The sequence below is a fragment of the Phasianus colchicus genome, chromosome 21 (assembly GCF_987193195.1).
Source record: "Phasianus colchicus chromosome 21, bPhaCol1.hap1.1, whole genome shotgun sequence".
NCBI lineage: Eukaryota > Metazoa > Chordata > Aves > Galliformes > Phasianidae > Phasianus > Phasianus colchicus.
This window is the reverse complement of record NC_143456.1, coordinates 8,171,843-8,195,055: the sequence shown is the minus strand read 5'-3', so window position 1 is coordinate 8,195,055 and position 23,213 is coordinate 8,171,843. Positions and strand designations below refer to the sequence as shown.

At 41.6% G+C, this 23,213-nt stretch overlaps 2 protein-coding genes across 5 annotated transcripts; one reads left to right on the top strand and one right to left on the bottom strand.

The window, feature by feature from the left end:
- Positions 1-451: 451 nt before the first annotated feature.
- RNFT1 (ring finger protein, transmembrane 1) lies at positions 452-19,200 on the top strand. Of its 4 annotated transcripts, XM_090122490.1 has the most exons (10): positions 457-642; positions 1,070-1,477; positions 2,278-2,354; positions 2,733-2,833; positions 3,406-3,559; positions 4,267-4,425; positions 5,210-5,275; positions 6,119-6,220; positions 6,409-6,544; positions 19,114-19,200. In XM_090122490.1, the coding sequence occupies exons 2-9, from the start codon at positions 1,111-1,113 to the stop codon at positions 6,541-6,543; spliced, it is 1,161 nt and encodes a 386-aa protein (XP_089978616.1). In that variant the 5' UTR covers positions 457-642; positions 1,070-1,110; the 3' UTR covers position 6,544; positions 19,114-19,200. The 4 variants fall into 4 exon arrangements, with proteins under 4 accessions (XP_089978618.1, XP_089978617.1, XP_089978616.1 ...); XM_090122492.1 differs by lacking the exons at positions 6,409-6,544; positions 19,114-19,200 and adding an exon at positions 5,580-5,636 and having other exon boundaries at positions 452-642; positions 6,119-6,206; XM_090122491.1 differs by lacking the exon at positions 19,114-19,200 and having other exon boundaries at positions 455-709; positions 6,409-7,331.
- Positions 10,621-23,147, bottom strand: RPS6KB1 (ribosomal protein S6 kinase B1). Its single transcript, XM_031591522.2, has 15 exons — positions 22,893-23,147; positions 20,503-20,552; positions 19,374-19,494; positions 19,144-19,212; positions 18,587-18,734; positions 18,185-18,242; positions 17,234-17,334; positions 16,392-16,482; positions 16,162-16,252; positions 15,761-15,868; positions 15,433-15,495; positions 14,847-14,924; positions 13,220-13,327; positions 12,522-12,634; positions 10,621-11,997 (listed from the first exon to the last, which is right to left on the bottom strand). Exons 1-15 carry the CDS (start codon positions 22,962-22,964, stop codon positions 11,760-11,762), a joined length of 1,509 nt encoding a protein of 502 aa, XP_031447382.1. The 5' UTR covers positions 22,965-23,147; the 3' UTR covers positions 10,621-11,759.
- Positions 23,148-23,213: the final 66 nt, after the last annotated feature.

The window sequence follows — 23,213 nt, the reverse complement described above, 5'->3', positions numbered from 1 at the left end:
CCCTCCGGCTGAGGAGGGGATCCCGTGCGTTGGGGTGGGAAGGAGCTCGGCAAAGATTAAGTTTGTGATCCCTGATCTGTGCTAAGAGGGAACCGTGGGGCGTCAGGATCCGCAACGAGGATTGCCGTTTGTTCCAGCATCCTTTCATATATTTATTAACCACGATGGGAAAAGCAGACAAACAGCGGCGAAAGCTGCCGGTGGCATTACTGACGGAGGCACCGCCTCGCAATTGGGAGGATGGCAAAACCCGGGGCTGCTCAGATCTCAGCGCTTCTCTCCCGCCCCGATTCCCCACCGGACGGCGCGGCGTCGGTTCGGCTCTGGGTGCAGTTCCGGACTCCTCCAGCAGGTGGCGCCAAAGCACCGCTGGATTAACGCCGTCATTGGGCATCGCGGGAAGAGCCGCCCACGGTACGCGAGCGTCGCGACCGGCATCGCGCGTTGAACGTTCACGCGTCTCCGGGCAGCGTGCAGAGCCGCGCGTTACGGCCAACCGCACAACGCCCGCCCCGCTCAGCAGAACCGCCCGCCCGAGCCGCGCGTCGCCACGGCAACGCCTTCCTCCCCTCCTCCTCGCGGCTCCTCCTCTTCCTCCTCCCTACTCGGCGGCGGCGATGGAGGCGGCGGCCGCGCGATGAGGTTCGGTCGCGATCGGGGCGGCCGGAGGGAGCGCGCGGTGCGGGGCGGTGCGGGGCGGTGAACGTCGGTACGTCCCGGAGGCTCCGCCCGGAGCGCGTCGTGCGCGGCTCGGAGACGCGGAAACGGCGGAGTTCGGCGGAGCCGCGCTCCGTGCTGCGCTGCGCCTTTAAGAGCGGCGGCGGCGGCGGCGGCCTGCGGGAATCGCGCTGCCAGCCCGGCCCGGGGAGCTGCGTGCGGCACCGAGCGCGGCTCTGCGCCCCAAAGCCGCCGGACGCTCCGTTCCAAAGGCAGAATGAAGCCCGTCGGGTTTTGCGAGTTCCTCTCTGCACAAAATGAGTCGTGCTTTAAGCTTTCTGTATCCCCGCTGACACCGCGCGTGTGTTTGTGTTGTGCTCTTCCTCCAAACGTGACTTTTTTGTTTCCCTAGAGACAAAGCGTTGAGAGCCCGGCCCAGGAAAAGATCCCACCATGCAAGCAAACTGCAGCCATCCCCACCACGGCACCCAGGGGAGCGGCGGTGACCCTTCGCCTTCCCAAAGCAGCCACGCAGCTGGGCAGAGCTCGTGCCATCCGAGCGGAGATGTTCACATCCAGCTGAGCTCCGCTGGGGGAGAAGGCGGAGAAAACGCGAGTTGGAGGCGTTCGAGGCTGAGTTCCCAGAGCCGCTCGCACGGTCACAGCCACGGCGAGGGGGGGAGCTCTGCTGACGGCACTCCGGACCCGGAGGAACACGGCAGTTCCATCTCCGAGCTCAGATACGTCCTCCAGTGGCTGCACAGAAGTCTGCCCTATGTTTTGATTCTGGGTGTCAAGTTGATCGTGCAGCACATCATTGGTAGGGTATAACAGGGCAGAAACTCCCCCAAGAGATGGGCCAGTAGAAATGTCTGAAATGGCATCCGGTTCGTTTCTAGCTTCTTTGCTTTGTTCATCAGAAACAGAGAGTCACTGAAGTGTCTTTCATAGAATCATAGAATGGTTTGGGTTGGAAGAGACCTTTAAGATCATTTAGTTCCAATCCCCTGCGATAGGCAGGGACACCTCCCTCCAGACCTGGTTGCTCAAAGCCCCATCCAGCCTGGCCTTGAACACCTCCAGGGAGGGCAACGTGTTCCAGTGTATCACCACTCTAAAAGAAAGACTTTCTTCCTAGTATCTAGTCTAATTCGACCCCTTTCCAGCTTAAAGTCATTTTCCCTCATCCTGTCCTTGTAAAACATCCCTCCCCAGCTTTCCCATAGGCCCTCTTTAGGTACTGGAAGCTTGCTAAGAAGCCTCAGCTCTCTCAGCCTGTCCCTGCAGGGAAGGAGCTCCAGCCCTCTGATCGTCTTTGTGGCCCTGCTCCAACAGCTCCATGTCCTCCTTGTGTTGAGGGCTCCAGAACTGGATGCAGTACTCCAGGTGGGGTCTCATGAGAGCAGAGCAGAAAGGCAGAATCACCTCCCTTTCAGCCCTTTCAATGGCTGCTGTTTCTTTTCCTGGCATACATAAAACATGCTTAATTATCAGCATCGTAATCAAAGCTATTAATTGTAATCACAAAGAAATACAACAAGGGGCCCGGTTATTTTAACCCAGTTCAGTTTTCTTTGCTTATTTATTTATTGTGCATAACCATCCCTTTTCTCCTAACAGGCATCTCTCTTGGAATTGGGCTGCTGACAACTTACATGTATGCAAACAAAAGCATAGTAAATCAGGTTTTCCTCAAAGTAAGTATCACAGCCTGCAGCACAGCTCTGTAAGTTAACCACAGCCTTTATCCATCAGCTCTTGAAAGAAATGTTAATGGAGAACATTAATGGAGATGCTTTTGGTACAAGGCAGAAGTGGTTTTGTAAACTCAATGCTTTTGTATGGTACAGAGCTTCACAGGTAAGGTGGCAAAACTCAGAAAGCTTTTCTTCCTTTCCCTGTTGCTGTTCTGAGAAAAGCTTTCTGCAGTTTATAGGAAAATACAACTGTGTTTATGGCCTGAAATCAATCTGATGGAATCTTCCAGTAATAACTACTCAGGTGTGATGGGAAGTGCTTTGGGGATGCAGTTAAGATGTAGATAAGGGTTGTAATAAGTCTTGATTATCTTACAGGAACGGTGCTCCAAGTTGCAGTGTGCTTGGCTGCTGCTGTACCTCACTGGATCCTCTCTCCTCCTGTATTACACCTTTCATTCTCAGTCTCTGTACTATAGGTAAGTAGAGGAACATCACCATTCGTGTCACAATTCACACTGATGCAAACTGGAAATACCTTATTTGTGCTGCTGCCACTTTTCTTTAATTGTAGCATCGGTTCCTCTTTCATTTTCATCTCCATTCCTCCTCCCCTGCTCACCTGGATGGTGCTGTCCTTAGAAACAATTCCTTTCAATTTGCAAATACTGCAAATGCAGCAGAGGTGCTGAGCCATGGGGACACGGCTGGCTGTGATTCCCAGCTCTGAGCCTTCTACCTCGCCTTCAGCACACTGAATTCAGAGCAGTCTGAAATTCTGGGGGCTTTTCCTTCTCTACCTTTCTGTAGCTACAGTCTTGTAGTGCATCAGTCAAAGGCTGTCATGCAAAAATGGAAAAGAAAGCTTTTCTGTAGAGGACAGAAGGTTGAGAAATGGAGAGGCTGTCAGAGGTCACAAAGGATCCATTTATAATAAAAAGTTCGTTTTCAGTTAGTGCTGCTGTGATAATGCTTAGCTTTCCCCTGAGCAGGGCACTCTGTTAACTTCGGATTCATTGGGGTTGGGTTTTTTGTGTGCTTTGTTTTGTAGCTTAATCTTTTTAAACCCTACTGTGGATTTTAAGAACTTCTGGGAGGTACTTTGGATTGTGGGAGTCACAGACTTCATTCTAAAATTCCTCTTCATGGGCTTCAAGTGCTTTATTCTCTTGGTGCCTTCTTTTATGATGTCCTTTAAATCCAAGGTAAGAAAACCATCCATTTCTTTAAGAACATCCTTTTCTGCTAAAATAGCTAATGATTAAATTCTACCCAGAGGAAAGCCTTTTAATTAAATGTCTGTACATCATCCACCTCTGCACCACGGGCAGGAAAACCCTGTAGATTTCTTGTTCTTCTCTGCTTGGTGCCAAGGAAGACTTATAGTCTGACCTGAAAAAAAATTGCTTGTATTGTTTCATTGGATAAATGGTTTATTTCTGCTGTAAGAAATGGGATGAAGAAACCTTTTATTTGAAGCAATGGAAGGGTGTGTATGCAGGCTGTCAGCACAGCAGCTGCTGTACAGTACGGTTTTTACTAAGTTATCTTAGGAGCCTGCATTGCTTGGTGGGGTATTGATGTGTATCTGCTTCCCAAGGTAAGACATGCAAAAAACAAGCCAAGTTCTACATCCAAACAGCAAATACCACTCGTAGCTACAATTACTAACAATGGGAACAAGTGTAGGTAGCACGTGATAGCATCCAAACAGGCTGTTGGGGTAGATTTTCTCTTTCAAAATATACCAGGACTTTATTTCTTAGGTACGTTATTATTCAGTAATTTTTAGGCCATCATGAACTCAGTTTCCTCGTTCGGTTCAACTACTCTATGCTTCTTTCTCTTTAGCAATTAATTGTACGTGTTTGCATTTTACATCTTGAGAGATTCTTTTGCATGTCTTGCTTAGGGCTACTGGTACATGCTGTTAGAAGAACTCTGCCAGTATTACCGTATGTTTGTCCCCATACCAGTTTGGTTCCGTTATCTTATTGGCTATGGGGAGCCGGACAGTGTACTTGGACAGACCCTTGGGACATTGCTGGGCCTTTCCTACCTCATTCTCAAGGTGTGTAAGCTTTACAATCCTCTAAACTATTTTGCAAGTTAGCACTAGAGCCGTGTAAGCCAACGCAGTTCTGGTTCTCCTACTTGAAGTGAAAAAAAAAGAAGGGAAGAGAAGCTCAGGGCACTGCATTTGTCCTTTTTTGTTCTTCTTCCCCTTCCCTGCATCTGCTCTGGGCTTGTGCAGCAAAGAACTCTGTTGCTGTGGGACTCTTCTCAGAGCAGACATCGATCTGACTATCGTCAGCAATAGAGAGGAGAGCTTGCAAAAATAAAGGTGAAACTTACGGTGAAAAGGAAGTCAGCATTTTTTGGGAGACTCCATTTTTCTCTCTGCTAGAATTTGCGTGCGCTGTTAAACAAGGCAGAGAAGCGTTTAGAATAGCTCTCTCATTTGTTAAAGAGCTCAACTGCCTCCCAAAAACCAAACTCAGTACAAGTTCTGCTTTGAATGTGAAAAATACGTGATGACGTTACAGCATCTTAATCACAAGGACTGCTGTACACACAATGATAATTCTAATGCATTTGCAATTGAACAATTCACAACACCAATAGTGTTTTTCTTCCAAAGAACAGCCACCCAATACTGAAAAACCTTCAGGCTAAATGAAGGGTTACATCCCAAGCAATTGAAACAGGGCTGGTCCAAACCCTTTGCTCACCTTCCTGCCGACATCACATTGGCAGTGCCACTTCTGCTGCTGGGATCTGCACAAAACCTTGGAGGTTTTCTTCAATTCTCAGAGAAAGACATTAATGCATTCATGTTCTCCTTCCCATTTCAGCTTTTGAGCTTTTTTGGACAATGGAGAAACTTCAGACAGGTTTTACGGATATTTTGTACGCGACCAGTGAGTATTGAATGCTTTTATCTAAAAAGCAGTAAATCTGATATACATAAAAACGCCCCTCTTTGAAATAACCCATTCCTGTATGACTTCGTGGATCTCTCTTCATGGCAGCTGTGTTTTTAAAGTAATCCCTCTTTATTTGTTCCCCTTCTTTGTCCCCTTATTTTGCAGTTCTGACTGCATAATTACGGGGTAGCTTGAACAAAAGCAGTCTGTTCTGCATGTCTCTTCAGATACACTCCTGTGAGATAGCATCACCCTTTTTCCCTACTTTCTAACTGGAATAAATACTGCTTGTATACAGGCAAAGCTTGTAGCAGAAATACAAGTGAGAAATGAAGCTTGCCCAAACAATTGACATGTAAGTAACTGCTGTTAGAATAAGTTCCTCAGTTTGTCTGTCTGTAGGGACAGGCCCCTAAAATCTTCTATGTATTATTACCAGGTATTATTTAGCCTGCTGTTTGCATGGTAAAATACATAGAAGATTTTAGAGCCTGGTATCATTAACTTAAAATGCTTCACTATTATTTTAGATAAGTGCTGTCGTGTTTAAGTCCTGCAAAAAAAACCAAACAGACAAACAAACCTGCTCCAGGTTTTTCCTACAGCCGTGTTGAGGGGAAGAAATTAACTTAATTAGCTGCGTATCCTACAGGAGATGGGAGCATGTGATCTGTAGGCCCTACATCAACTGTTGGAAAGTTCAGCAAAACTTTGTTGGATCAGGGATTGGGTGCTTTCCCTGCCATAGCAGCCCTTATTCCCTGTTCCTTTCTGTTTTTTGGTGGTTTTTTCCCCCCCACTTAGAACTAATTTGTGCTGAAAAATGTTGTTTTGCAGCACTACGGGGTGACAGCCAGCAAGAAGCAGTGCTCTGAATCAGATGATATTTGTTCTATCTGCCACACTGAATTCCAGAAGCCTATCCTGCTGATCTGCCAGGTAATGCACATCATCAGAATTCATTTCTGCAAAGTTAGAGTGTTTTTAAGAACTAGGAAATAGAACTACATAGAGTTAAACCAGCGTTTGCCTTCTGATTATCTTTAGAAATCAGGCTGTGCAAATAATATTCCTCCTTACAAACAGAAGAGCTCAGAAGCTCTAAGCTGTCATTCTTTTCATTACAGCACACATTTTGTGAAGAATGCATCTCTTTATGGTTTAATAGAGAAAAAACATGTCCACTCTGCAGAACTGTTATTTCAGACCATGTTAACAAGTGGAAGGATGGAGCTACATCTATGCGCCTGCAGATTTTCTAAGGCATGTCAACCAACTTGTTTGAGTTTGCTCATTCTGTACAGCTTACTGCAAATGGGAGTGCAGGTGGCACAGGGAATGAGTTTCCCAAATCAAGGTATCTGGGATTTCTTGCTTCTAGGAAATGTTTTAATACTCAAAGCAGTGCAGAGAGTGCCAACTTCTTAAGTATAGGAAAATAAGTTTATAAAGTGAAAGCAGGAAAGTCAGCATTGCTTCTATTGTGATTCTTTCAGAAAACAATCCAACTCTTCCAAAATGGTGTGTTTGCAGCAGCTTCTTAAATCAGCATTTAATTTAAAAGCTTACATAGCGTTCCAGACTGTGCTAAATTGCATTTATGCCTCTAACATTACCCAAAACCCAGGGTTAGCAGTGAATTTCATACTCTGGACTACAGTGGGAGCTGAAGCTACCTATCACACCTGGCATTAATGATCTCTTAATGCTACAGCAACTCCCTGCATCAATACTAGCAGCTCTCACTGCACCTGGAGATAAAAACAAGATGTTTCTCCTTTAGGTTTGTGCAGATTTCCAATTGATCACAGCTTTAAAACAGAAAAGCAACCGCTGATGTTAGTTTTTTACTGAGCTTTTTCTGAGATCAGTATTTTTAAAACAGATCTTTAATACTCTATTTTTGTCACAGCAGGAAGCAGATTTTCTTACAGGGGAGAATATTTTATACTATATATGCCATTTGTAGTACGCATAAGAATCAGAGGGAATAAACGCATTGAAATCTATTTGTTTGGTGCACGTTGAATAAAAGAAATGAGATTCATTGCGATAGACAAGAACTGAATCTGTCATGGAACAAAAATGAGCAGGGAGGACTTTAGGTTGGGTTCTGAAGCTGTGATACACTCCTATACATTGGCAGCTCATGTGGCTCTCCAGACACTCACACAGTCGTATTTGGGGTTCCCCAACCAGTCTGAACGTGGTGCTTTATCTAAAAGGTGCTCTATGCCTTCAGATTTTTTTAAGCAGGTATTGTGAGAGTACTTAGTAAGCAGTTTGAATGCCATATTTCATTCTGTCAATAGCACCTTTAAAAAAAAGCTGTGTGTGTGTGAGCCCAGTGCACAGCTTAGGAGAAGGCAGAGATAATAACCAACTTACCCAGTATTCTACAGAAATAAGAAATGTGAGTTATCCTGGATTAGGTTTTTTCCTGAAATGCTAATGCCGAGAGTTTACTCCCTGTTTTAAGTTGGTTGCATTTAGGATCAGAGAACAATTTATCTTATTATCTTGAAGTTAATGAATTTTCTTCAAGATCCATGACAATTATCCAAATCCAACAATATTATCAAGCATAGTTTATTAAAAAACAAAACCAAACAAGAGCTTAAGAGATTTGGATCGGAGAGGTTAGATATACATTTCACAATTGAAACAAGTCATTCTCATCTTAGTTAGAAAAGAAAGAAGTAACTTACAGCCATGAAGATCCTCTCAGATCCACCAGTGAGCATCATGCCATTGAGATGCAGCTCTTCCTTGAGCCAGAGCTTAGTGAAGGTACCTGCACCTGTAGGACAGACTGATCAGCATCTTTGGGTCCTTAAGTTCTCAATGTAATTCCCCCTCCCTCCCTTTTCCTTTGAAGATGTGTAGACCCACAGTTATATTTAAGCCCTACTTCCTGAAAAAAAGCCACTTGGATTAACATATGTTTAAATTTTCAGTAATTGCTGTCCATCTTATTCTGCAGCACGTTTAGTTCCAGCTAACTGGGAAAGATGAGAACAGAACAGGGATTACCTTTTTTCTCCTCAAGCTCAAGTTTGTTTCTTGAACGGGGCTACAAAGCCAAGTTAATCTAGAAGAGAACAATCTAATTCATGTATAGAAACCAAATACAGTAAATCACTGAGGATCTGCAGGAAGAACACTGAAGTCACGTGCTGTGTTTTTAAGAACTTCTCTTCCTCCTATGCCCATCTATAACAAAGGCTAGGGATTACTCTGCAAAATAGGCAATGGACTCAATTAACACTGACAGCAGTTTGGTCTGATTCTCTTTTTAACGTTAACCCCCAAAGTAAGCATCCACTGTAGGGGTGGACACAAGTATTCTCTAGCAGTTCAGCTTTTGGATAGCTAGACATAAATACATTTTAAAAAAGGGATATTCCAAAGAACCACTGACTCATTTATTTGTATCTTTTATTATGAGCTAATACCAGGATGACATTCAGATGTCAGATGGCACAATTAAGACAGTCTTGGTAGGAATTATTCCAGCATTCCCAAAATTACAATTTAGTACACAAATGGCATCAAATGTATGCATCACTCCCACAGAGAAAAATGATGAAATTCTGAATATCTCATACCAGAATAATTTCTGCATTAAATGGGAAAAGAAAAACTGCTGGTAATGCAGCTGACCTAATAGAAACCTTTTGTGGTAACGACTCGCAGAACAAAATATTGCCCTATTTAACATCTAGTAAAAAAAAATATGACTTTTGTTCAAGATTTAATACTTTCATATGGTTAGCCAAAACAGGTATTAACCTCAGTTTTACTATATTTTTGTAATGCTACAAAAATTCTATAAAATCAAATTATAGTGAATTTTTCAGTGATTATAATTAAAAAAGCGCAGCTTGTACAAAATAAAAAAAATAAGATTCTATACTCTAATGAAAAATTTAAGACATTTTTAAATGAACAAAAGAAAGCACTTGTTAAGCTCTCCAATATTCAATGCATTCTGCACTTATCTGAAATAGCCAGACAGGAGCTCAAACTCCACTGCCCTCAGGTCGTGACTAGTCATTTTGACACTACTATATATATATAGAGGATCTATGTCTGATATTTTTACAAATAAATACAGGATAAACCATATTGCATAGTGTGTGCTTGCTGTCTGAGTCACACTCCAGAAGTTTCACAGTTATGGTAGGGAACTAAAACTTACAATCTATGGGATGAAAGATGGGCAGGATATGAAATTTCCTTTTAAAAATGATAAACTGTATCTGTAATTAAGCAGTGAACTCAGACAAACAACTCTTGCCATTCTTGCCAGCCATACCAAACCAACTCTACTGGACAAGTCTATCCAGCCAACCAAAAAGGAACTGTTAGCTGTAATTAGGACCAAGAGATCTGCCTCAAAAAATAAAATTAAATTAAACTAAGTTCATTTATACTCAGTAAACATGGCAGGAAACCTATGTTAACAAGTGACACAGAGCAGGCATTGCTTGAAGTGTTGCCTCTTTGCAAATATGCATAATACACACCAAGCACTCTGATTTCAGTTTCACAACGTGTCACCAGCAGCCATATTACCCAATGAAAGACATCGATCTTCCAGTACAATTTATGTCAATGGAAGGTAACTTGATTTTCCTGATAAAACTAAAAAAGAAACTCTCCAACAAAAGGCTTATCAGGAAGAAAACGAAATACTAATTTTTGCTCAATCATCTGTATCTTCTTTTGTTGGCTCTTTATTAGTATCAACAAGATATCACTGAATCCTTCTGGCTTGCAAACTCTGATCGGATTCAACGTGTAGAGAGTCTTATGGCTTGGATCCTATGGCTCAAAAAGATTCAGTATACACACAGAGTAAGCAGAATCTATAAAAAATCCCTACTGTTGTGAAACACTAGAAGTAGACTTTGCACAGTTTGACTAAAGATAATGCAACGTGTGGCAGGCAAAAAATGACAGGACTTGTATGCAGTTGCATGATCATATACACACACACACGCACACACCATACACACTCTAACTAGTGTAAAGCTCTGCAGATATTAACCCTTTCACCAGCTATGCTCATGGAAATGCTTTCTTTAAGGCAGGAAGTATTAAGTAAGGTAAAGTTACCTTTATTTTATTCTTTGTACCTGTAAGCCATTTGTACAGATTGTGACAATTTTAAAAACATAAATAGTGTCCTTAGAACATGTTTGCTAAATTAAGTTGCTGAAGTTCTGACCCACTGTGGAAGACATTCGCTGAAAGGCCATTTAACGTTTTCCTCAGCCTCATACAACCAGCAAATTTATTGCCCCAGCATAGGAAAAAAAAAATTTAGAAATATGTAATGGCAGGGAAGTCCGTCCCATAAGCAAAAATTTATTTTAAAAAAATTTCCTGAAGTTCTTACCCATTGGTTACAAAAAGGTTTGCTTGCTTACATGACGTAGCACTTGCATACATTTCCTGTGGAAGTACAGCCACACCTCCTGACCTTGTGTTCAGATGCACTTTTTCCCAACCTTTTATATGGGTAAGAATCTGAATGCATTCAGCCATCTCCAGCTAAGTGACTGGCATATACAAAAGTGATGTTTCCCAGTGAAATGTCTGCTGAGGACAAGGATGAAATAAGCAGGACGTGTATTTGAGCCCATGGCTTCCAGTTAAGCCTAGAACATAGCAGCACTGTGATTTGATTAGATCCATTCGTCTTTGCAGGAACAGGTATTTCAGATGGGTAAGCAAGTGAAACAGTTCTTTCCCACCCCGCGTTGCCAAGCTGGTAATCGAGTAACTCACTTACTGATTTTTTGTTTCATGAGGAGAATCAGAACTAGAGCCTTTACTTTCTTCACAGCAACCAATTATTTTGTATTCTAAATTTTGGGATACTTTCCATAATGAGCTGAATCAAAAAAATCTATTCGAAAAATATATATTTTTTTATATATATATAAAAAAAACTCATTCGGTTTTGAATGTGAAATACCAATTAATTTTATCTCTCATCTTTGATTCCACCCCATTGCAGGAAACAGCTTAACCAAGCTTGCATGCTAATTATTCCTCGGTCGCAAGCATATAGGCATTTCATACTTTGCCTAGTGAAAGGGCTAACCCTCCTTGACACATTCACAACTAGACCAGTGATTCTGAAGCAACATCCTGCCCCTTAATACTGTCAGTTTCAAGCTACCAAGCTGAAAAATCCTTGATAAGGTGAGAAGATGTCACTGCGAATCAGTTAGATGATGTGCCTAGAGTTCTGCAATACCATTTTCTAAAGTTTTTTATGCACCATTGATTGACAGAAAAAAAAAAATCCATTTTTCTTTGCTTTCCAAGTCGCTCTGTGCAAGGACTGACTCTTTGATACTGTCACTTTTTAAAAGTAAACCATACAAGCCCTCGTATTTCAACTTCAAGGGGCTTATGTCCATTCTTTGTTTTCCACCTTCAAAGGCTTAAAAAAATTGTGTTGTCATAGATTCATGCGCAAGTGCTCTGGTCGTTTGGAAATCATGGGGAAAGCTTGTTTTTTGTATGGCCCAGAGTTTGGTTGCCGGATTGGAAGCGGTGCCGAAGCCTCTCCACAAACTGTCACATCCATTTGTTCTATTCCACTCGTCTCCATTGGATATTCCACAGGTGTCTGAGTATTTGATGCGCTGGCAGAAGCACCTCTTCCCCAGAATTCCCCAGGGGAAAACTTTACAGGGCTTTAAAACAAGAAATACAAATATCAGAAATGAAGATATACACAGCACATAGTTATGCCCTTCATTCTGCAGAAAGCCAAATTCAAACGCCTGCTGAGAAGCATGCAATTCTTCCTTCCACTTTCAGAAGTTTGAGAGAATTCTACAAGAGGCTGTGGTAGATACTAAAGTAAAATTCTCTCCTTTGAGTAACTGGGATATATTTCTAGATTGCCAAGTTTTCATTACAGAAATGATTCTTTAGCAGCACATAAGCACCCCACACGTTCTGAAACAGTTTTAGAGGAACACATAGGAAAGTCACCAGACTGTGAGGCTGCACCAGTACTGCACAGGTGGCCAATTAGTACTTCCTGTGCTGCCAAAGACCATAAATTTGTCTCTAATACTGTAGTTTGTAAAATAGGATTGATACTGCACTTCAATGGAAGTGACAGGCTCACTAGGAAGAAAGGCAGTTTTGTTTTATCTGTTTTTTAACTACTTGCTAAAAAGTTGATAAAAAAAAGAGAAAAAAGACATACCTGACTGGTGTCCTAGGGCTACCTATGAATCTGCGAGGTGATCGAATTTTTGGTTCAAAAGAAAATTTCTCTTTTACACTTTCAAGTACAGATGGAGCCACATACGTAAAACCCTGCAAAACAGCAATGAGGGCACTGTAACTTACAGGTGAGGTTGACATTTCTGGTGACTTGTACATTTATTACCATCATTAAATAGAAAATTACAAAAAGGGCAGTAACTTTGGACACATGAACATCTGCTCATTATCTGATGCAAACAGCAGGACTTTAGGGAATTCCCTACCTGGGTGCCTGCTCATCCCAGATATTTCTGCTTGAATCACAGATTCACAGAAGTGTGCTCAAACCAGTTAATTTTGATTTACAGATGGATTGTCTGCATGTCAATGAAAACAATCACATCCCCAGAATTCTTAGTGCAATTTTGAACTAGAATGCTGACATTTCAGAAAGCGAGAGATGTTCACGTGGGTTTTAAATTATCTATATTAAAAAAAAGTTGAAAATAATCGAAGTATATTCAAAATCTGCAGACTTTTAAGCCTGTTGCCAATATATGTCTTCAAAATTCTGATAATTTGCTTTGATTATCAGATGGTAAGATTCAATAGAATTAAATTACCTGAATTGCTTTACTGTTCCCAAGTAACAGTACAGATCTCTCCACATCGAACGCCTGTCCCTGGCTCACTTACCAGAAAGACCTGGTTGGCACTTTCACTGAGAGTAGAGTCATCTGGGCTATCAACAGGTGTCTGACGTGTAAACTTTGAATCAAACTGGCTCACATCCTCTTCAGATTGCTTTGCAAAAACAAAATGATTAAGGGTTTATATTACAGATATCAACCAAATGGCTTAGCGGTGATCAGTGTAGCCTCTGGATGGAGTTCATTCCATAGGATTTTGGCAGAGCTCTGCTGTAGTAAAGCCCTGGAGTGGTGTCGGAATCCTGTCGCTGCCAGTGGGAGGTCACTATGGGCACTGACACTGAGAAATAAAGGCAAGGGGGAGGGGCAAAAATCATGGATCAAAAAGGAACACAAATTAAAAAGATGCCTTTTAAAAAAAAAAAAATCTCAAATTACAAACAAAAACTTTCAGAAATACAACGGCAGTTTCTTTCAAGTTTAATTCTGGTCACAACCAGTACAGAACAGCTGCAACTATTAATTTCTGGAAGTCTTTCTCCAGATAATTTAATCCCAATTTCACAGGCAGAGAAGTGTTTACACTAAGGGAGAGATGACAACTGTGGAATGACTGCCTATGAGGAGTACTCTTTAATTCAGTCAAAGAATAACAGACATCATTTTCAAGATTGTCTCTTGCTAAGCGTAACCAAAAAGACAAATATGTAACCCATTTATGGACGCCTTTGTGTAACCAAGGAAGCCATGTTTTTAAAAACCATCTAGTCAGTACAAACAGCTTTCATAAAATTTGCTAATAACAGAAAACTATCTTTGGATATTTGGTTTGGAAATACCAGTCTTTCATGTCATTCTAAGGGTCATTCAAAAAAGGAGAGGATAAAAGCTTTGGAGTCTTCATACTGTAGTACACTCAACACTAGTGATGCATAAATCACTTTAAAGGGAGATTTTGAGTCAGGAACTATCAAGGATACCTATACCTCCGCTTCTGTAGCTAATTGGGCCCAAAACAAAAGACATTCCACATCACCAAAACACAGGGTAGAACAGTATTGGCTTATTCACCACATCCTTGCCTTGAGGTGCACTTTAATTACTGCGTGGAATGTGCTAGATGCAGTGTAAATATTAATAAGCGAACATCCAAACTTAACGAGGTGACTTCATTTACTTTTGCTTAGCAACTGTCACCTTAGTTTCAACTAAGAACTGACTTATGTTTAAAAATAATTGCACTTCCAAGTCTGAATAACCTACAGTGTAGAAGCAAGGGGAATTAAAACTGAGGTAGAAGTTTCTTTCTTCAGGAGACTGAACAGATGGATAAATTAGTTCTTAGGTGTTGTTGCCACCTTCTCTCATAAAAAAGCAATGTCCTATTCTGGTGACAGATGAATACCATGACTGCAGAATAATAAGACAGAACAGCATGAAAGGGTTCTTTGTTTCTTAAATGTTGATACAGCATCAGTTCTCAGGATTAAAAAAATAAGGAAAAGAACTCTGCACCAGTAACTTAAGTTGATGCATTTAACTACTGAAGTACCAGAAAGCAAAGGTCCTCTGGTTTTTAAGAATGAATGTTTCTAAGTTTTAGATACCACATTGTTTAAGACCTTTCCTAAAGGTATACAGGAGAAGTATCTCACAGCTCTTTGAGTACATACCAATAAGGGCTTAAAAGGAGGTTCCACCTTTCGTGCCAACAGCTCATCCCAGTTAATGTGTCTGAAGAACGGGTGAGCCTAGAAGGGTTAGCAACAACACAGTCATGCAACAGCCTTCTGGATATAACTTGCAAAAATTTAAGATTAAAAAGGTAAGATCTAGATTTTATTTTAAGATATTAAGGTAAGAAGAAACAGGAACTAGGCCTCTGCTTAAGCTTTCTCTATGCAACACAAGATCAGTTAGTTAGACTTCTACTCTGAGAAAGCTGCACCATATGCAAGGTTTTTCATCAGACTGCTACAGTAACTTCACTCTTACGCAGTGGACTGTACAATTCACCGTTGTAAAACTAGTAGAAAAGATCTACTGGAACACAGAGCTAAAAAAAAAGTAAGTTATTTCCAAGTCACAAATTATCAGATAGATAGCTGCTCTTTTGTTATATTTCAAAGCATCCACGTTTTGATCACCCGTCAAGCATGGCTGCCTTTTTGCCCATTACATTTCAGATCTCCCCCTCCCTGTAAGCTACTGTATTTTGAGTGAGGTAGTTTAACAATTCTGAAGTTAAGCAAAAGTTACCTGAACTTCTCCAGCATCTCCAGGACCAGCTCCTAGACGTGAGGCAGCATTTCTTTTTAGCAGCTTAATAAGAAATAACATCCAGAATTAGTTATGCCATTATGATTAGACTAGTCCTGAAATGAATCATCACGATTGAATAGCACATAGAATGGATATGGAACAATCAGAAAATTTGCATTAATTACAAAACAATCAAGTTTGTCACGCAAAATCAAGACTGAGTTAGCAGCAGTCAAAACAAGCATGGGGTAAAGAGCCCTAGTGGTATCATCATATTTCTGTTCTCCACATACACGTGCAGTACTGACATTTTTTAAAATTCTACCTTTTTAAGCAGATCTCTGGCTTCTTGTGTGAGGTAGGGAGGCAAGTTGAGTTTACACTTGAGAATCTTGTCAATTGTTTTCTTTCTGTTCTCCCCGGTGAAAGGAGGCTAGAAAGCACCATTGTAGTGGAAGGAAAAATACGACTTGTTCAGATCTCTTACTTGTGTACAAAAAAGCTCTAATTTCAGTAACGCATAAAACAGATAAAATTACTGCAAGTTGGAATTTGAAATAATTCTTTGGATAAGACCAGCTCATGACTGTAGTCAAAATAAGTGTAGTTGTATTTTACTTATGTCTATACAAGTATATTCATATTTATCCATGCATCTGAATTAGAAGACAGGTAAACTTCAAAAGCTATAAAGAGAAATACATGCAATTATAACTGTGCACCTACTGCTCCAGTCAGCATGTCATACATTAATGCCCCCAAACTCCACCAGTCCACAGCACGATTATGCCCACTCCTCATCAAGATTTCAGGGGCCCTATAATAAAAAAAATTGGAAATATAAAAAAATACTTTAACAAGCTTAGTAGTAATTCTGACTGCAATTTTTCAAGTACAATTTCTGTAACTGACTGAAGTAGTTCTTAACTACTTCTGCATTTCATCAGGCAGCTCACATGTATTCAATTGTTCCACAGAACGTGTGTGTGACTGTTCCATCATGAATAGATTCTTTACATAATCCGAAGTCTGTCAATTTTACATGACCTGAAATTAAATAAATAACACATAAGACAGACAAATACCAGAATTCCGACATTTGTAAAAGCAACATTTAAAAATAAACATTTTTTTTTAACATTAATATGCAATAACTCTGAACTACCTCCAGTTGCAGTTAATGGTCTGACAAAGCAGTTCAGTTAATAAGACAGAATGACATAATTATATACAAAGACTAAAGGTATTTCATATCACATGAAAATTCTGGATGGTACAGATTGCCAGACTAATCCCTGTCATGTAGCAATGCAGAAGTGCAATCCAGAATTGCTGCTACTGTCAGACAAAGTGTCAGCAGCTACGTAAGTCATTTCAGCTGCAGGCTGGCATCTTACCTAACTTGTCCCTAACTAATGCCTTGTTACCCCATTACTGAAATGTCACTGATGCTGTCACACAGATATTTAAAGCTTCCGTGTGAAGACACATGTTTAAGTATTTCACAATGATCCAGAAGAATTATGCTCAGATATCAGAGATGCAACAGTAGCAAGTCAACCATTCAAGAAATGCCTGTGCTTATATAAACACAACTTGCAGCTTGCTGGGGCCTCTCTATTAAAGCTGAGGTACCTATGTTTTGAAGGCAAGCAATTAGCTTTGGCAGTTATTCAGTTATACCAAACACAATCCTGAGCATGCCACTGTTACTAGAAAATTCACATATGAATGAAGCATAGTGACCTTTGAAGAAATGCTTAAATGACTGACAACGTAATTATTACTATATTTCTACCTTGATGATTAAGCATGATATTTTCCGGCTTCAGATCACGATAAATGATTCCTTTTTGATGCAAGTGCCCCAGTGCCATTGAGATTTCTGCTAGGTAAAAGCTGGAAGAAAACACATGCCAGGCAATTAGATGTATTCAGTCATGCTGAGCCTCTTAACCATTGAGGTTACTATGTCCACATCAATAATTCCTTGAAAGTATCTGAGAGAAGAAATCAGAGAAACAATGATACCTTTGAGATTGGTTTGCCAAAAGGCAGGGAGATTCTAAGATGAAATACAAACATATGCCACTAGATTTATCCATTTGGTAGCTTCTTTATGTATTTGGAGGAATCTGACCTTAACAGTTACTGGGTAAAACATGCTTCAATCTGTATTACCACATCTGAACGTAAAAGCAGAACGAAATACCTGAAGCTAAGAAGGTAACCAGAAGCATCTTCAGTGCTGTTTGTGGAACAGTGCAATACTACAGCCTTATATGCACATTGAGGCTAACCTAGTAAGGGTAACTTAACTTGTTTATCTGTAAAATACTGCTACTCAAAAGATTGTTTCTCATCCATTAATTCATTAGAATACTTTATTACTTCACACATGCCATCATTAGGAGCACACAGTCAGTAAAGAAATTTGTGAAGTCAGTAACTGCAAGGTAAAACTGTGTGTGAACCAAGTCTTTCAGTCTTTTCCTGAACACCTGAAACAAATCACACTCCTATGAGATAGTCACACTCAGCAACCAGCAGTGGAACCTCTCCTTTATTAAAACTGTTGTCTCAAGATGCCATCACAAACTGCTAAGTACAAAATGCACATCTTCCCAAAACCTGATAACTGTTTCTTTCACTATGCTACGAAATGAAGTGATTACAGTTTTCCAAGTCAGAATGGATACTTCCAAGCACCCAAGAAACCCTATTAATTTACCAAAATAGTTCCACTTACCAAGCCGTGTCTTCCATAAATATCCCTTCTCTCTCTAACTGCATAAATAGTTCTCCTCCTGCCGTGAGAAAAATGAGTATTATACTCTGTTAAAGTGCATTCTATCAACTTAAATCACTCAAAAATCTGTTTCCTAAAAAAAAAAAAAGTTAAACATGTGTATTCTGTGCTGCTCTGCAAAAAGTTGTTTCACAAAAAAAAACAAACCTGAGAACGTACTACTCTGATATACACATAATGCTATCAACTTAAAGAATTACCAAGTGCATCAAAACTTCATGCTGAAAAGAAAACCAACTGACATTTCTGCCCTTGCTTCTTCCGTTCCTGTTTTCTTCTATAAATGCAAGCTCTAGATTACCTAGGCTACAAAGAATAAAGAACAGAATTTCATATACTGACCGCTGAGATACTCAAGGATGAGGTAGAGTTTTCCACCAGTCTGAAAGGCGTAAATTAAGTCTACAATGAAGGGATGTTTCACTTCCTCTAGTATATTCCGCTCTGCTTTTGTATGAGCTGTATCTTTTGCATTCCTTACAATCATTGCCTGCAAACAGCAGAAAAGTGAGCATAAGGAAATGGTAAATTGCAGACTTTTACATTTAACTCCCTTTGAGTTTACTAAATCACAGTGTTATGAGTGAGCAACATAATTTTTAAAAATCCCCATTCTATGTACATAATGGGTTTCTTGCCAAAGTTAAATTCTTTTATGCCATAGAGTAATTTAGATCAGAAGAGATCTTAAGGTATTTAAATTATCCACTAAGAACTTTGCAGCCAGAACCACTTAAAGATTCATGATAAATTCCAGTGTACCTTGTTCATAACTGTATATATTGTAGGCAAATGTCAATTTCAAGTATATTAAATAATTATATAATTCTAACAGCTGGTGGGTTAATTTTTTTTTTTTTTTTTTTTAGGTAGTAGCAAAATTTGAACACTCATATTACCTTTTTAAGAACTTTCATGGCAAAAATTTTCCCGGTATTTGCTCCAGTTACTTTTCGTACTTGAAATACCTACACAACACCAATACAAAAGCAATTATTCATTATGAACTGCATAGGAGGAATTTTTCAGAACACGGGATGGAAAGATTAGACCTCCCCACGTGTGGCAAGCGAGCACTTTGACTGCCTTCAGCATAATGGGTTTACTTTTGTAGAAAAGAGTCCCTTACCTTTCCATAGCCACCTTTGCCCAGTACGCGCAGTAACTCAAAGCACTCCGGTCGGATCTTTTCTGGACCTCTGTTTACACTAGTTTCTGAAATCTCAAATTTTTCACAATGTTCCATGCCACTGGATAAAACCGAAACAAGAATATAAGACTACCTGATACTTGACAACCATCGAGAGAAAGTAAGCAAGCAAACTACTTACGGCAAAACTTGCACTAAAACTGACATATCTGAATGACTGCTTTGGAGATTAGGAGAATTCTTAGCATCAGAAACTGTAGTTATGTGTGTGTGCAAAGCACTAGTTTCAGCTTGCACAAAAGACAGTCTGCCTGTATCAAAATTTCTTTCAGATGCCTTCATTTTAATGCGTAATATATTTCTGTATTGTACCAGAATTAAGTTTGAAGGACCAACAACTCAAACTGATTTGGACAAGATTACAATGCTGTAAGGTGTGCTTAAGTTTTAAATCACATCCAGCAGTCCCCACAGTCACAATACAACTTCTGTAACTTCTGTGCAGAAAAAGCTGGAACAAAAGAAGTTACAACTCTGAACATGCCACAGAAAAGGCTGATCCACAACTTCAGGATGTTTCTAAATTGTACTACGCTTCTGTAAAAGACAGGGTGAGGCAAACACCTCACCCTGCTACAGAAAAGGTAACTGAACTGTTTGAACTATTGCTGCTTTCTTGTTACATGTGGCACACTGAAAACAAGCTGGGGATCTATACATGAAGCACTGTCTCGTGAAATCAAACCAGAACTGAATTCTCATCTGCTTCAGACTGCTATGCAAATATGCAGCCAGAGCCTCTATAAACCTGACAGAACACAGAATGTTCTGCAAAGAGGGCACTACACTCATACTGCAAGCATTATTCAAATACAATACAATAGCTATGTTAGGAGAAACAAGGATTAAAGACAACAGCAGGTTTTGCCAGAATTTGTTTTATTATTATTTTGAGATACAGTCACAAATTTTAATGTGAAGAAATAGAAAAAGAACTAAAACAACTCAAATTGAACAAGAATGACAAAATTTTCTATTCAACTTAACAATGTAACAAAAGTAGAGACTACATGTAGTTGGCATGAACATTTTCTTAGCAGCAACTTACAGGTCATATTGGCCAACTCCTCCATGGTCCATGCTCTCACTTAACTGACCCTGGGGACAGGAGGAGTAGAAGGAAAATTAATTGCAACATAAGAAACAAAGCATAGTAAAAACAAATGTACTGATGTCTTTTACAGCTTCTTTACATGTATGGATATGTTAACATATATAGTTTTTGTTATATATGCACATACATACATGTATATAAGTTTAAGCGTCAAGAATAGTAAATTATGAGCAGAAGATAACAAGCCTACAAAATCCAGTGCAAGTGTTGCAACGCTTCCACATATCTTAAATTCTGATACAGGAGGTCTGGTGGTAATCATATCCCAGTAGTAATAACACAGTTAAGCTTTACTCTGGTCCTGCATGCTTTTTCTGAACAATCATTCGGACAGATTAACACACAAATATTTCTAAAAAGGCTCAAGCACTTCAACACCAGGGCCAGATGCCATTAAAGAATGTAGTTCAATTTTGACGACATATTTTCTTCAAATGATTTCCAGCTTGACCCCTTATGCAAGATAATACCTCTCTCTAAATGTGGCTCTACATGGCAGAAAAAGTGCAAAGCAAGCAGACAGCTGGAAGGAATACAAATAGAATTTAACAGACAAGCTTCTAGCAAACTTCAGACTATGACAGGTTACATTTTCAGTTTTAAAAATATATACATAAAACAGTGACTGCAAGTTAGTGAGGAACAGCCTTGAATCTATAGCCTGGAATGCGTTGCCAATCACAGAGTCCTGAAGTTCAAGTCTGATTCCAGGACAGAGGTTTGCTTGCTCACATCCCCTTGCTAACATTTATTAGAGAAATCCATTCCCCTGACATCTGTTTCACAACAGAACCTGCTAAATGTGCCCTTGACCCTACCATTAGACAACAGTGAACAAGTTCAAAAAAGCCACCAATTCAACAAACAGAATAAATGCCCATCACATTCCCAGAACTTCAGTGTCCGTCAGATCTCAGACAGACATGGACAATCACTACAAAAAACACCTTCCCCTTACATACGCTTCCCTAATGCTCACATATTCCCCACTCCCCAGTTCTGTTTTAACTTCAAGTCCATCCTAATCTCCCAAAAGGCACCCAAGTACTGCATTAGTTTGCCACTGTGCATTTGTATTCACAGAAGCTGGCCCACGAGTATTTTTTGTGCCACCCATTACAACCTGTTCTTGGCAATGCGGGCACTGTGACACGGCTGACGCTAGTAAAGCAGGTCCTGTATTGATTATTGGGGTGGCAGACAGTGCTTTTCCTGCAACCTGAGAACAGCCGTGCCTTCAGCTGTCAGACCACATCTCTGCAGCTCACGTGCAGTGTGGGTATTCCAGCTGTGCTTTGGGGTGTCTGCTAATCCCAAGGCCTCCAGCTGGTATTCAAACAGCACAGCACGAATGCAGCAGCAGCAGTTTAAGCAGTAGCAAATACTTAATATCACAGAATGGCCCAGATTGGAAGGGACCTTCATGAATCTCCAACCCCCCTGCCATACGCAGGGCCACCAACCTCCACATTTAACACTAGACCAGGCTGCCCAGGGCCCCATCCAAGCTGCCCTTGAACACCTCCAGGGATGGACGAGGCATCCACAGCCTCTCTGGGCAGCTGTTCCAGCACCTCACTACTCTCATAGGAAAGAACTTCCCCTTGACATCCAACCTAAATCTTCCCTCGTTCAACTTCAAACCATTTCCCCTTGTCCTGCAGTTATCCACCCTTCCCAAGAGTTGACTCCCCTCCTGTTTGTAGGCTCCTTTTAGGTACTTGAAGGCTGCAATGAGGTCACCCCAAAGCCTTCTTTTCTCCAGGCAGAACATATAAAACAACAGATAAAAACAACAGTAGCACTAAAGAAATACCAACAGCCACCTTGCAACAAGACACCCAAAGGTCTTAACAGCATCTAAATGATCGTTACAGAAAAATAAACCACAGATCACGAAGTGACCCATCCGGGGAGCTGCGAGATGGGCACACGCGTTGATCCGCTCGGCATTTCAAAGCTTTGCTTTTGATTCTGGCGCCAGAGCGATCCCTTTATACAGTGCCAGACAGACGAGCACTCCCGCACTGACGTCCCCACATGTGACACCAAACCCCGCCGCCACGCTCGTGCTACAAAACCCACCGCCAACACATCAGGGAAAAACGCTCCGCCTGAACGCGACCGCTGTGCGGCGGAGGCCCCGATCAGGGCCGGAGCTCCCCGGGGCGGGGCGCGGCCTCACCTGCACGGGCCCGGGCCTCCGCCTCGCCTCAGCCGCTCCCGCCGCTCCCGGCCCGCCCCGCCGCCCCCCTCACGGCTCCCCCATGCGCCGCTCCTCCCGGCGGCCTCCCGACCCGCCCGCTCAGACTCTCCGCTCTCACCCCCTCCTCCAGCTCCTCATCCGAACCCGCGTCCTCGGGCTGGTCCAGATCGATGTCGAACACGCCCGCCATGGCGCGGGTGTGAACCGAGGCGTCGCCGCCCCTTCCTCGCTGCGCTGAGTGCCCGAGGCCTGGGCCGCCTCATGGGCCCGCACCCCCCAACTCCGCCACGGCCGCCATCACGGCTGCCCGGCCTCACCGCGCATGCGCTCCCGCCCCGGCTGCGGGCGCCGCGCAGGCGCACAAACCCATCCTGCGGCGGCCGGGGCCGAACTGAGCATGCGCGGCGAGGGCCTCGGCCGGGAGGCGGGCGTAGAGCTG